Source organism: Notothenia coriiceps, unplaced genomic scaffold, assembly GCF_000735185.1.
Source record: "Notothenia coriiceps isolate Sejong01 unplaced genomic scaffold, NC01 NC01_scaffold00001466, whole genome shotgun sequence".
Taxonomy (NCBI): domain Eukaryota; kingdom Metazoa; phylum Chordata; class Actinopteri; order Perciformes; family Nototheniidae; genus Notothenia; species Notothenia coriiceps.
Genome location: NW_011334167.1, coordinates 69,996 through 84,501, shown reverse-complemented (window position 1 = coordinate 84,501; position 14,506 = coordinate 69,996). Strand labels below are relative to the sequence as shown.

General features: G+C 39.5%; 2 protein-coding genes across 4 annotated transcripts in view; one reads left to right on the top strand and one right to left on the bottom strand.

The window, feature by feature from the left end:
• The window catches only part of ccdc122 (coiled-coil domain containing 122), a 14,339-nt gene extending 6,234 nt beyond the window's left edge, over positions 1-8,105 (bottom strand). Inside the window, exons 1-6 of the mRNA XM_010789834.1 lie at positions 7,965-8,105; positions 7,511-7,626; positions 6,629-7,027; positions 6,430-6,546; positions 6,208-6,281; positions 5,668-5,749 (exon numbers count right to left, since the gene is read on the bottom strand). Of these exons, the coding sequence (XP_010788136.1) occupies positions 5,668-5,749; positions 6,208-6,281; positions 6,430-6,546; positions 6,629-7,027; positions 7,511-7,626; positions 7,965-7,992 (816 nt within the window). The 5' untranslated portion in view covers positions 7,993-8,105. The remainder of the gene's footprint in view (positions 1-5,667; positions 5,750-6,207; positions 6,282-6,429; positions 6,547-6,628; positions 7,028-7,510; positions 7,627-7,964) is intronic.
• A 123-nt stretch (positions 8,106-8,228) lies between these two features.
• On the top strand, positions 8,229-11,094 carry mtrf1 (mitochondrial translational release factor 1). 3 transcript variants are annotated; one of them, XM_010789823.1, is made up of 9 exons: positions 8,229-8,521; positions 9,141-9,238; positions 9,319-9,400; positions 9,487-9,594; positions 9,745-9,917; positions 10,095-10,212; positions 10,292-10,428; positions 10,513-10,611; positions 10,720-11,094. In XM_010789823.1, the coding sequence occupies exons 3-9, from the start codon at positions 9,370-9,372 to the stop codon at positions 10,837-10,839; spliced, it is 786 nt and encodes a 261-aa protein (XP_010788125.1). In that variant the 5' UTR covers positions 8,229-8,521; positions 9,141-9,238; positions 9,319-9,369; the 3' UTR covers positions 10,840-11,094. The 3 variants fall into 3 exon arrangements, with proteins under 3 accessions (XP_010788125.1, XP_010788118.1, XP_010788109.1); XM_010789816.1 differs by having other exon boundaries at positions 8,229-8,792; positions 9,147-9,238; XM_010789807.1 differs by having other exon boundaries at positions 8,229-8,792.
• Positions 11,095-14,506: the final 3,412 nt, after the last annotated feature.

Sequence of the window (14,506 nt, the reverse complement as noted above, 5' to 3'; positions counted from 1 at the left end):
CGGGCGCCGAGAACTCAAATTGTGTAATACCTCTCGCGTCTAGTAATATTGACTCGCCACCTACGGATTAGACTTCATTAATTGTAACTATTAGTTGACGAACAGATACTAGGAGGTAGAATTCACTACACCTTGAGGGAGAGAACCTATAGTTCTGTATTCATCTTCCTAAGTGACAAGTCCCTTGATCACATCTTACCGAGAGACAGCATCACACTGACTGATGAAGGTAAGAATCCTACTCCATCAGAGTTTATGTACCTAGGACTCTAACTTCGAGTTCGCACTCGTCACTCTAAGAGAGATTGTTCGCAGTAGCCACCAATTTATCTATAAAACTAATATAAAATATATAAAACTTCATAATGCTTCAAACAAACAAATATATAATATAAGAAATTCCAATACTGAATTTTTTGTCCACTTTTTGCCAAATTATTAAACAACAAAAAAATGTCAAGTAACAACGTGTATACAAGACTGAAGACAAAAATTAAAGGTGTAATTAATCAACACATACTAAACATATTTGTCATAAACCTATACTTCGTATTTGTTAGTGTATATATATGTTTAAAGACACACAATAACTAATTATTATTCATGTAAACACACGTGGTATCTGTGTAACATTAAGGATTCTGTGGGATGGTCTATAGAGGGCACGACAATTATTAGACAACCGAGATCTCCAGTAAGAGAGACACACTTCAACAACATAATGATAAACTGGGGTATGTTAAGTATGTTTTTATTGAGCAGACATATTAGTATTCTCTTTATGTTAATGACAGTCATAGCGCGAGAAATAGTTCAGTGACAATCTACTGTTATTAATTACCAAGGCTATTATTTCTCAAAATCAACAAATAACTTCCTACATTATACAATAGCATGGATAAGTACATTTGAACATAAAATTCCAAACATAGCACAAAACAAGACGGCGTGACATTTTATTGAATGATTGATGGAAGAATTACAATTTTTTGGAGAGCAAAGGTTAATAAGAGGTAACTAAACATAATAATAAGGGAAGGGCCCTGTCAGGCCCTTGGTGGATTTAATTTCGGCCCGCAGGATAATTTCTAATTCCTATTAGATCTGGCCCGCCGGTATATTGCACGCAGACCTTCACTCCATCCTGAGGGTCTCCTCAGCTCAGAGCCTGAGCCCAAACATTGATGAACTTGCACCCAAGATGAGATGCCAAGTATCTGAACTAGCATCACAGAGCAACACTGAGTTTAATGGATGTTTCCTTCTGCACTTTCTCTCACGACAACAGGGCATGTTTGGTTTCTCTTTGAGGGAAATAGTTTTGTTGAAGCTGTTGTTGGTCTGTGGGAAAATGTAATCATAAGAAATGGCTCTGGAAAGCTGCAGATAGAGCCATAAGAAATGAATGCAACTGATTATTTAATGTTTAATGTTGTTTTTATAGGCAATCATTTAAGCTTTGTTAGTTCCAGGTTTAATATGTGCAATAAGTTCATTTCAATAAGTTCTGCAATAAACATTGAACCAGTCCGGCCCTCCACTAGTACCCACTTTTTAATTTTGTCCATGTTACTCTCATGTTGGAAGAGTATTTTCCCAACAAAGCTCTAACGTTATAAATGAATATTTTTTCAAAGTTAGTCAGTGTGCTCAGGAGTCACAACTTGAATGTGAATCTGTCCAATGCCCTTGTCTCTGTGTGTTTGGACCAGCTTCACCTGCTGCTAAATGATAGTTCTCTTCCAAGCTCTTCCCCAGTTTAACCTGAGGACATGTCTGTGTTTCAGTTTACGCCACGACAGCATCTAACTCCCACGAGTCGTCGTACGCCTGCTACTACGACGAGAAGAGGGACACCTACCTGGGAGACTGGTACAGCGTCAACTGGATGGAGGACTCCGACGTGGTGGGTGCTTCTTTGTCAAACTACGCTTTTCCTTTTAGGATTATGAGAATAGGTCTGAAACATTGTGTGTGTGATGAAGACAATGTGAGGGGGGTCACAACCAAAGCTTCCCTGTATTTCAGCAGGTGGATAGAAGTTGTAGAGTTTGCATTAACTGTAACTGAACCAGATGCACACCTTACTTCCTGTGAGTGCTTCTTTGAATTCAATGCTACTTTGAAATGTCTCAAAAAGCTGTTTTATTTCACTGCGGCTGAGTGCGGTCGTCTTTGAACCATTGCTGTTACTGAACATTATCTCAAAATGTCATTGTTTACACGACACACGAGTGACATTTCATCTGCTTTTAGCTTTTAATATTTAACTGTAGTTCACCTGATTTTACTTCCAAAGGACTTAAATATAAAACTACATTTTTACATCAGATGTTTCCAAATGATGATATTTGAAATCCTTCTAGTGCTGCTATTATAAATAAATGTACGTTGTCAGTAAAAATACTCCATTAAAAGTCAACTGAAAAAAAATTAGCAAACAATAGCACTTCTGCTTTCAGCCTTTACTCTAAATGTAGCTCACCTGGTTTCGCTGTCCACAGGACTTCACTTTAAACTACATTTCACATCAGATGCCTCCAACTCAAACCCCTTCTAGTGCTTCTATTATAAGTCAAGTATTCTGTGAGAATGCAAAGTACAAGTTAACTGTATTTCCGTACAGTACTTTGCGTGCTAAGATATAACNGTTTGACCTGCATACGTCGGCGACTGTGCAGTATGCAGTATTTATTCAAAATGATGTCTGCTAAGAACAATAATAAGGATTGGGAGGCTGTGGCTCAGTGGACAGTGTGCTGGACTTTGAATCAGGGGATAGCAAGTTTGAGTCCCACTGCAGTCAGCATGTCGTTGTGTCCCTGAGCAAGACAATTCACCCCAAGTTGCTCCTGTGGGGATTGTCCACAGTACTGAATGTATGTTAGTCGCTTTGGATAAAAGCATCTAACAAATGACATGTAATGTAATTGCCAAGCAGCAACAGGGGAAAAACTCATCTACAGAGCTGCAGTCAGGATGCTGGAGACAGTATGATGGAAACCATCATGTGATGAAGTTACACTCAGCATTTCACACATGCATTGATTGTTCAGGGATGATACAAGGTAACAAATGACCTGACATTTAAACCTGTAATAGCCAACAATAAGTCTGTATTTGGCTTATTTGATTCTCTGTTTATGCTGAAACAGTCCCTGATGCAAAGGAAGGTTGGCTTGTTGGTGTTTAGTACTAGCTTTAGAAACAGATTTAACGTTCTCCCTAGGGGAATCATTTACTTGATTTTGCTGAGAAAAAAGTGAAGTTAGTCTAAGTGCGTGTGGGCTTGGCACAATAGTGGATCATTGGAATGGATTTGTTTATTCTAACACAGGATTCAGGAGAGAGTAAGATAGCAAGTGCATGAGGAAATGTGTTTTTACGGGCATTTATCAAGAGGTGAACACAAGGTGAACGAGATGTTTCTGATTGGCAGGCCAGTTTCAAATGATACAGTTACACAGATTTGTATTATCTAAATTATCATCCGTTTTTTCTTTGTTAATCAAACTCCCCCTCTATGTTCTCTATTTCAGCAGCCAAGTGTATTTTGAAATCGTCGCTGATGCCAAAGTGGAATAGACAAATGCGTTGCAAGCCAAGTAAATAAAAGCAGCATGTGGTTGAGGGCTGGTGATAAATGCATTCCCTAATTAGTGAGGCTTAAAAAGCTTCCACTGGGAGGATATGAAAGGCATTTACTTCAAGAGTTTCTTATAAAGGAAAGTGGAGACCCCTCGACATGCGTGTGACTATTTATAACTTGCATTACTGGCTCATTTCTTATCATGTATTAACATATTATTTTATATATTTAATAATGATTTCGGCTTTTAGACCTGCTAGTATAAATTGTGTGTTTATTATCATGCAGGATTTGAGTCAGTGTGTTTTTGGTGTTTATTTTCTGATTGTTTTATTATGACTTTTGTCTCATTCTAGATGAAAAACTCATGTAGGTTTAGAAAAGATGTATTGTGCATTGTAGAAGGTCACGCTGTTATTGTGTGTGTTGTATACATGCTAACAATGTGACCTCTCAAAGGGGGAAGTATAAATCCCTCTGCCTGTGTGTTTCTGTCTATACGGGCTCCCCTCTCTGAGAGGATGTTTGGGCCCGCTTGCTGCACGGTTGACTTTGTTTGTGTTGGACAGTTTGAGGGAGCCGGGGGCCGAGGACATGCTAATGAGGTCACTGCAGTGCTGCGGTAGAGCAGGCAGACTGCATACACTCCCCAAAAAGCACCTTTAAGGAAATGGCCCACTAAACTAGAATGTGTGGTTTAGTGAGGGATGACTTCTCGCTTTTGGCACACGCTGTCCCTGTGATGTCAGCAAGTATAGCGTGTGGAACTTCATAGCTCATTCATTTGAAAGGACTTTATACATGACACTCATCGTCCACTAAAGATGTTCTGAGTATACTGTATGGGACATTTTATGTTTCTCACCTGAGAACACTACAATAAAATAAATAGGGTTCGATCTTACCTTCAAATGAGGTAGATGTATTTCTATTTTTGCCACTCAGAATACAATTCAAATGTGTTCTTGCTTTTTGTTTGCTATCCTGATCAGAGGTATTTTCTACATTATTGAAAAAATAATAATGTTACCAATTATAAGATCCTTATTTGCAATGGCATTTTTATTTATAAGATTCATAAAAACCAACTTCCCATGTCTTTGCAGTTTTTCAGCATTTGAAATGTAGATTTAGGACATTTCCATTCCAATTAAGGCCTTATTTTTAGATCACTAAATTGAATACATTTTGAGGCTTTCTGAGGATTCAAACGCACTCTAAATAAATCCTATTTATTCACTGCCTAAGACAGCTTCATTTCGCTTCTAAATGGAATAATTATCTTTAAATATGTGCATGTGTTCGTGTTGAAATGGTGTTATTAAGTGGTTCACTAAATTACATATGAATGCTAGGATGGCTTTGGAAAGCTGGCCGCACACATATCATCTCTGCAGATGATCCAACATCTACACAAAGAAGTACCCACGCAGTGTACTTGTATGATCAAATATACATGCCAACAGTTTTCTGAAAAGACAGTGTGTTTGTGTGATTAGTTTTAAGTTCTGGCTGAAGTAGCAGGGTCAGTCACGCCCTTGTCAGCCGGCAGTGGGGCTGTCACCTCGCGGAGCATCAGGGGCCCGTCGGAGCGGAAGCTGGAACAGCGTGTTCCAAAACAACAGCGACAGTTAGAGCAGACACTTGGCTTCTGTTCTGCACAGGACGCTGTAGTGGACACTGACTGGACAAACCAATTAACTGTCGTCACCCGCCACAAAATCCCATCCCACGCACTGCTGATGCTGCCCCTCATTAAGTCTCAGAACGTGCAATGCTGTCCTGTTATTAAAGGAACTCAAAAAATGTGATAACAGGCGTTTTGATGTTTCTACTGATATTTCTTTAACACAGGGAGGGAACCCTTTCTGCTATAAACATTAATATCAAACTGCTGTGAGGGTTTTGTGATGAAGTCAAACAGGACTAGGACATTTAGTTGACGCTGCTGCCCCCTGCTGTTCAAATGTAGCAACAACCACACTTCTTCCTACAACCAGAGCTATTCAATGGGATAGCAACACAATGCTATCCGTGTGATTTGATGAAGCATGTTCCAGTTTGAACAAGACACTGACCGCTGAGTCCTGAGATGACCCCCGCTGCCCTTTGAGCTCGGCTAGCTGTCTCTCCATGTGGTAAACCTCCTCAGACATTTGCCTATGGAAAGCACAAACAGTTTGGCAGGGTTAAATATGTGGAACCTTGTTGTAATCAGAGCAATTTACCTCTAAATAGCCTTCTGGTGAATAACCAAAAGAGAGAAAACTCCCTTTAAAAAGAGATAGGGTTATAAACGTCTGGGGGGTTCAGTAAATGATTTTCTTAAGACTAGGGAAACATTATTCCTTAACACTACAACTGATACAGTTATAGCTGTTTACAATATTTATTGATTTATGAAGTGATGCAAAGAGACATAAAGAAACATTATAATGGTGTTTAATGTAAAAATTGAAATAAAAACATCCTTGTTTTCTGTCTTTTAAAAGCTCATAAGCATGTAGTGTTTCCACTTTTACTTGATTACTTGTTTCTTATTTCAACTCATAATCTAAACAAAGCACCTTCATTTAAATACAGTATAACCACTGGTGTTGTGTTGGATCTATGTTTACCTGTGCACAGCCTGGGCCCTGCTCAGTTGGCAGTGGAGACGCTTCACAATGGCTTCATAGCGCTTGTTCTGGATCTGAAAAAAATACTCTTTATGATAGCAGACATTGAACCGTTTTAGCTGGCCAAACTAATGTCATACATGTCAGTTATCTGTAGATTCATAATAAATAATTGTTAGTAGTGGCCCTTGTCGATAAAGTCACCATTTCTCTCTCCCATACCTCTATGTCTTTCTTTATCTGGGTATGAGTTAAAAACTCTTGTCGCACTTGCTCTTTCTTCGCAGCTATAGACTCCCTCATCACAGAGATCTCCCTCTTCAGAGTTTCATTCTCACTCTGCAGAAAAGAGATGGATACGATCAACATGGTAGGTTTAAAGTTTCAAAGAGTTAATTATCCTCTAATGTATGTTCTCCACCTTTGCCATCTGCACTGTGTTCCCGTTCGGATTATCCAAATCTGCCTTCAGCGCCTCTTTCTTCTCTCGCAGCATCTGGACAAGCGCTCTCTTCTCCTCCAGCTCCCTGTGGGCCTCCGTCTGGCTCGACGCATGCAGAACAGCTGCTCTGTGACCCTCCATCTTGCTTCGGTAAGTGTTGAATCTCGCCAGGGCCATGCAAGCGTTCTCCTCCTCCTCACTTGTACCAATGTGGATATCTGTTATTTCCTTGCTGATGGATGCATAGCGCTGATGCAGGACTTTTGTCTGCCGCTCCAGGTGCTCCATCTCACCCTCCAGGATTAGGAATTCCCTGGTTTTAGATCTTAGATCCCGCTCCAACATCTCGCCCTCCTCCTCAACCCCTGAAAGAGCTGCCTGATAAGGGAGGCAAACCAAAATGTCCAAATCACGGTTTAATCCCCAATAATTCATTTTTTGTGAAGCAAAGGTGTTTTGAAAGAGACATAAAATCTCACTCACAGTTTACTCTCGTTGAGAGATTAGAAACCATGTCTATTCCTTTTTGAATGGAAGCATATTCCTTAATAATTAACGATAAGTATGTGCAAAAACTACCATTTAAATAGACATTTTTTTACACATGTACGTTTGGTTCTAACCATTAAACCCCTACTAATTGTTATGGAATAATTGTGTAAAACTACTGCCTTTTCTACTATTTAGCATTACCATAACTGCAGTGGCACACCTGCAGTGGCATTAATCAACACAATCCCCTTTCTTTCATCCAAACTAATTCCTATCTAAAGGAAATGTGAAAACTTTGAAAACAGATTGGGTGTGGAAGCAGGTTTAGATGAAGCCATAGACTATATTAAATCCTATATTAAATTAAACCTGCAGGGAGATGAGTGTCTTCTGCTTGTCTTTCAGGGTCTCAGTCTGGGCATAGCCGTGTTGACTGACATCCTGCACCGCCTTGGTTAATGAAAAGCTAGGCTTCTCCTGTAGGCCTGGGGGACAGTAAACAAAAGTGTATTGAAGAAACTGTAAATGTTCGCATAACAAAATGTAAGGGATTTAAACACGTAGCTTAACAAACCTTTAATTAAGTTATAGCTACAGCTTAACTAGCAGCACATAAAAGTTAATAGCAAGTTCAAAGCTTCAAAAGGGAGCTAAAATTGTCTAGCCAAGACAGTTATGCTAGTTTATTAGCCTAATATTAGCGTTAATGTTTTTGATAAAAGTTAAAAAGCCCCCCTTAGACTCAGTTAAACAAACTTCCACAACATTATTAATCTTTTGTCAGTGAACATGTTTAACCATATTTGTTGTGTTAATACATTACCATCTTCAATGGCTCCAAATGTTGACATTTTGACATCAGTTAGCTAACGTTATGTTAGCGAGAAGCTCGTTGATATAATGATTATAATGACGTGCTAATTGATGTAGCTGACAATAAAAATGGTATTGAGTGTTTAAGCCACTGAGTCTAAGAAATACAGTTATTAATAAAATATTAAATTACGAGCATGTTTTACTTAAGGAAATGATTAGAGAGCTATTATTTATTATTTTATATAATTCAACTAACTGCGTAAACAATAAAACTACAGTTCCCAGAGGTCACCTCTGCTCGACCTGGTTACGTTTCCAAAGCTACATCCGGTCTCTACAGCTAGCTACAGTGGAAATGACAGTTGTTGCTAACACTAGAACAACACATGGGAATATTGTTCTGCTTTATGAATGGCCCTTTTTAAAAGTAGTCAAATGCTCGTAAATTGCTTGCCTCGACTATGCTCTTTGTGTCGCCGTGTATTCTACAGCAGCACAGGAAGAAGAGCAGGCTGGAGGACACTTACAGGACACACCAGTCTGGAATATGCTAACATCACACAGGTGCAACAACACTGGGGCACAGTAGCACCAAAACGCCTCTCTCATAGTGATTTTGGGGACTTGTACAAGACTGAGTCTGTTCAGAGGTTTCTCCAGCAGCTCATGAAGGAGTACAGGGACTCCAGTAAGAAGATACAGCATGCACAACTCAGTGAATCAGAGAGGAAAATACTCATTAAGAGGCAGAAGGAGCTGCTGCCTCTGGCAAATGTGTTTGAGAGTATTCAACAAGCCTTGAAAGACCTGGAGGAAATCCTTTCACTCCTGCATAGTGAGTATTTTCTTATATTTATGTCAGAAACAATTATCAACATGTAGCTACATGCTATAACTAATAAACTCACAATTTAGTGCCACATTGATCCTTTATATATTTTTCTTACGTTGTGTAGGAGTCCATTTAAAGTCTGACAAAGTCTTGCAACTAAGAATATAAGGTTCTTTCAGAATGTCTTTCAAGTAAACAATAGGTATTGCTGTCTATAAATAAAAACTAAGGGTCAATTACAAAATATCTCCTAATGTATTTGATTATTTTGTCAGAACATTCATTGTGTATTTCAGGCAGTTAATGCAGTTGGGATGAACATATCTGACATTTCTGCATTGCTTTGTTCAGGTTCAGCAGGTACCAAAGATGAAGATGAACAGTTGACCCAGCTGTTGAAAGACGAGGAAGCGCAAATCTCACACAAGATTTTGGCCTTAAGAAAAGATGTGAGAACACAAGGGCACGATCAGACATGTGTGAAAATGTGTTATAGAACAGTTAATAACATGATATTCTTTCTCTCCAGTTAACCAGGGCTCTTGTTCCTGTCGACCCTCTGGATTCCAGTAATGTTGTGATGGAGGTTGTATCAGGACGGACAACAGGAGGTACGAAAGAATCTTCACTATGTATCAAATAAAGATGTCAAATAACATCCAGCTTGTTATGTTAATATCCGTTGATGTGATTTCAGGGGACATCTGTCAGCAGTTCACAAGGGAAATGTTTGACATGTACCAGGGCTTTGCCTCTTACAAGAATTGGGAATTTGACGTTTTGAACTACACAACTGCTGAGATGGGTAAGTCACATTTTTGTTTGTATAACTATTTAATCATCTAGTCAAATGAAGCTTGAACTGCTATCCTTAATGTTGTATATTCTGCTTCATATCGCCAACATCGTCTATAGATATCATTTTTCGTTTAATCATTTAGACTGTGTCTCTCAGGTGGCCTCCACCATGCAGCCATGAGAATAGCGGGGGAGAATGTGTACAGACATGTGAAGCATGAAGGGGGGACACACCGGGTGCAGAGGATCCCAGAGGTGGGCCTCTCCTCCAGGATGCAGCGTATCCACACGGGAACCATGACTGTCATCATCCTGCCTCAGCCAGTGGAGGTACTCTACTCTCTGCTTTCTCCTCAGGCGGTGTTTACTACTAGCATGAAGAAACAGTAAATAGTAACCAAAAAAATAATTGATATCACAAAAAAGGGAAATGTTATGGAATTTTCCGGAAGTTATTACATGAAATTGTTCCACATGCCTCTCTATTTGTGTCTCCCGTGTTCACAGTTTGACGTGCACATCGAACAGAAGGACCTTCGTATCGACACGTTCAGATCTCGGGGCGCTGGGGGCCAGAGCGTCAACACAACAGACAGCGCAGTGCGCATCGTTCATCTTCCCACCGGTAAAACATGCAAGAGTATTTCAGCTCTCCTGTCGTATCAACATCACGGCTTATCGTTTATTCTCTTGCTTATCAACAGGTGTAACAGCTGAGTGCCAGCAGACCCGCTCTCAGCTGAAGAACAGAGACCTTGCCATGCGCATGCTGCGGGCCCGGCTCTACCAGGGCATGATGGGTAAAGACACTGAGCAGAGGCACTCGGCACGAAAGCAGCAGGTAAGTGAACTCCCAATTTGACAAGGAACACAGATATAATATTCAGAAATCTTTTTAACGTCTGTTTGCCCCCATTCACTACAGGTGGGCACACGCTCTCAGTCAGAGAGGATTCGAACCTACAACTTCAGCCAGGATCGCGTCACAGACCACAGGACTGGGTATGTTACGAGAGACATTAAGGTGAGGGAGTGTCCGCAATCATAAGAAACCAGCACACTTTCTTTTTGAATATTTATTGCATCATGCTTTATTTCCTGGAAGTTGAATGTGTTTCGCTCCACGCTGTAGGAGTTCATGAGAGGAGGCGAGGAGCTGGAGGATCTGATCTGTGACGTGCATGAGCATGCAGAGAGGGAGGCTGTGCTGGAGGTGGTGGAGAGCCGCGGCGTGAAAGCACCAGAGTCCTGACAGACTGCACACTGAAGTCAAATATACTCAACAAGTACTGTGACGGCACATCAGAGCTGACAGAATATCTATATGAATGTCACATTTCAAATGATGTGAAGGAAGACAAACTGAGGAATATATATTTTTATAAATGATCAATACTTGAAATGTAAATGCATTTGCTTATCAACGTAGTAAGTTATTACTAGCTAAGAGCTGCACATATATACTGGAAATGTTTTTTATAATAAAAATATAGTGTATGAAGTGGTGGCATTCAGATCCTTTACTTTAGTGAAAGTGCTAATGCCGCAGTGTGAAAATACTCAATTCAAAAATGCCTCGTGAAAATGTTATTTGAGTTAAAGAATGGAAGTATAATCAGAATACCTTTATCAGTCCCACAGAGGGGAAATTTGCAGCGTTACAGCAGGAAAGAGCCACGGACAGCTTAGTGTTGCATATCTTACATGCGTTAAAAAGTACTTAGTTATAATATCATAAACAATATGCTAAAAAAGTACTAAGTTATAATATAATAAACAATATGCTAAAAAAAAGATAAAAAGTTACATAATTTTCAAAAATACAGATAAATAACAAATCAAATCAACAAATCAAATCCTGTAGCAGTTCTTAGGATTTAGCAGCCCGGTATATATTACAGTTATTAAAGATGGCATATGTATATAAAGTATATATTGCACATAAAGCACATATTGCACATAGTTTGACGGTATTTAACAGCAGCAAGTTACACAATGTTATAATCGGGAGATAAGTTTCCATTCATTTCGGCAAGCCTGGGCAACAACGATTAAAAGATTTCTTGCTCCCAAACCAATTGTGTATTTCATTACAAAAAGCAGTTATACCATACTATGTTTAGGCACTAATGAATTATATCCTCAAAACACACACATAAATAACAAAGGAAAATACATAATTTAATAAATCCACAATATGATAACATTTTACAGATTCATTTAATAAACTTTTACAAAACATAAGTTGATGTTATATCGGGGGGAAAAATACATATTTAAACATTTCAATTAGTCTCTGCATATTTAAGTAATGGTAGTTTATATAACAGATGAACAGATGTACAATATCCAGAAAGTAGATGCAAAAAATATATATAATGTGTGCATTTCCAACATATCCTCTGAAAGAGTGTTAGTCGTTGAGTTGAGTAGTGAGCCATTCGGTTTTTTTTCGTGGTGCGATGTCTGCTGAGAAGTCCTTGTATGCCTCGCTGACTTTGAGGACATCTGGGTCTGGCAGCTCCCCCCGCACGGCCTTGTAACGTGTACTCCTTTGAACATGTTTATATGATAATTAGGACTTTAAGAACAATTTTACACTCAGACAACAATCACAAAGTTGTAGCAGGCTACATACAATTACTTAGGACAATATATATTACCTTACACCTTCAGCAACTGTAAACTGCTTTGGCTTAGTGGAAATGAACACCATGTCACTCACTCTGCCTGGTTTAGCACCCTATTAATTACACAAAAGAATTGTCAAATTAATTGAAAAGGTCGTAGATGCAACATACTAAATCAGCTCTTGGCACAAAGGAAATACTCATTAAACCGTGGATTGGTTGTGAACACATACTGTACTTACATTGGTTCTTGGCTTGTGCCATCGCTGCTCTGTTTCAGTGCAGCTGAGGACGGGGTACAGCAGCCAGGTTGAGTGTCGAGTGGTGTGCGGTCTGGACAGCAGTGCAACATTGTGGTTGCAGAGTGCTGTTCCAGCTACACAGGAACACTTTGCCACTGCAATCTCCACAGGTGAGCAGTTCTCAAAGACAATCTACACAGTAAAACAAAATGTCAGTCAGGTTATTCAAACAGATAAGCTCTCATTTATTATCTTATTATTATATTATAACTACGTTAAAATGTGTTAGTAGAACGTTGAACAGCTTTAACATAGATGGAGGGTACAAAAACCAGCACTTTACCTAACACTGGCCAACACACAATTAATTGGACTCTACATGGATTATACTAACCATAACATGCAATAAGAACAGAGCAGCCGTCACAACAAGTTTCTGGGGTTCCATGAAAGGAGAGACGGTTTTCAACCTCTCATTAAGAATCGTTGATGAAAGCTAAGTTTTGGTTTAGCTATGTATTTTATCATTTTTACACGACGTGGGTTACCAAAACGAAAATAAATCTGTAGCCCCTTCATGCTACACACACATAGCTAGTTGAATGTGAGCTAATTTATTGTCACTATTATCACGAATCTGTTGCAAAACGTTCAGCTGCTTGGGCTTTTTTGAATCCTAAATCACAGGTTACCTACTCAAGCATACATCAACCCCAGAACATGAACCTGATGAGGCTTTGAACCTGATGACTTTTATATTTTTCTCCTACTCTGAGATCGTGAGGCTTTTTCATGCTTTCTCTATGGACCTGTAACAGCTGCCCTGACGCTCACTCTCTCTGAGGTAATCTTTGTTTGAAACTGCGGGATTGGAATCATTCCATGTTATCCAAACACGTAATAGTACAGTACATCATGTTGTGGCTTTACACTGTATCAAGACTGTCAAGTTGTCAAAAGTTAGCCAGTAACTACAGCTTTGTTTGTCACTTACCTTCATAATTTCGAGATCTGGTACTATGTACATCCTTGAAGCCCCTTTTCTCCTTTTGCTACTCGGGGCTGATTTTCCAACCAGCGATGTACATCACTGATGGTATACTTCGGTAGGGTCTGAGACACTCGAGTGGTAAAATAGGTGGCCATCCACGTTACCTTCTCACTTTGCCTCTACCTGCTTCTTGTATGCTACTATCTTATCTACTATCTCATCTATCTATCCATCTATCTATTTATATATCTCATCTAATCTTCCTCTAGTAAATCCTATGACCTAACCTATATATTCGCTATCGCGTATGCTATGTATCTTGATATGTATCTATCTATCTATCTCTCTCTCTCTCTCTCTCTCCTCTCTATCTCTCCTATCTCTCTCTCTCTATATCCTCCTCTCTCATCTATCTAGTTAAACGTTACTCTCTCTCGCTATCTATTGTATGTATCGTCTTAACCACCGCTCAAATCCACAACACCGCTACGAAGTACTGGCGCGGCTAACCCAGCCGCCGGAAGTTGATAGACCCATCTTGTGCAACTAGCCTATAAGAACTGGAACGCGTGGGGAGGCGGGGCATCATTCATTCTATGAGAGGTTTACGTCATTGCGCCTGTGAGTAGAAATGGCCAAACTTTTGAGAGAGCGAAACGTCACTAGATTACCCGGACATGCCCTGAGAAGAAAATGGCACTCAATCAGCGCATGCCAATTTAACACATATCACACATCAAGCACGTCATTTCGTACCGTAACAGCAACAGCAACAGATATACATGACGCCAATAGGTAAATGATTTGAGTAATTAGATGGATTTAATACAAAGGCGGCAGTTACAAACTAGCGTAGACTAAGTATGTATGCATAAGAAAACCTCAAACGTTTATGCACTATATATACCTGATAACAGATAAAAGCATTGGGGACGCTATTGTTTATGCAGGTCAATCCACACAAATAAGACAAAAGTAGCGCATGCGCAGCAGATGACATCACCAACGGGCAGACATTAGAAATAACCAGCGATTAACTTATAATCTACTTTATTT

Bases quoted from the DNA above. Each gene is read 5' to 3' on its own strand.
- mtrf1 (XM_010789807.1), top strand. From the start codon at position 8,369: ATGGCCCTTTTTAAAAGTAGTCAAATGCTCGTAAATTGCTTGCCTCGA. The intron at 9,239-9,318 runs GTGAGAACACAA...CTTTCTCTCCAG, and splicing joins TTTTGGCCTTAAGAAAAGAT to TTAACCAGGGCTCTTGTTCC. The intron at 9,918-10,094 runs GTACTCTACTCT...CCGTGTTCACAG, and splicing joins TCCTGCCTCAGCCAGTGGAG to TTTGACGTGCACATCGAACA.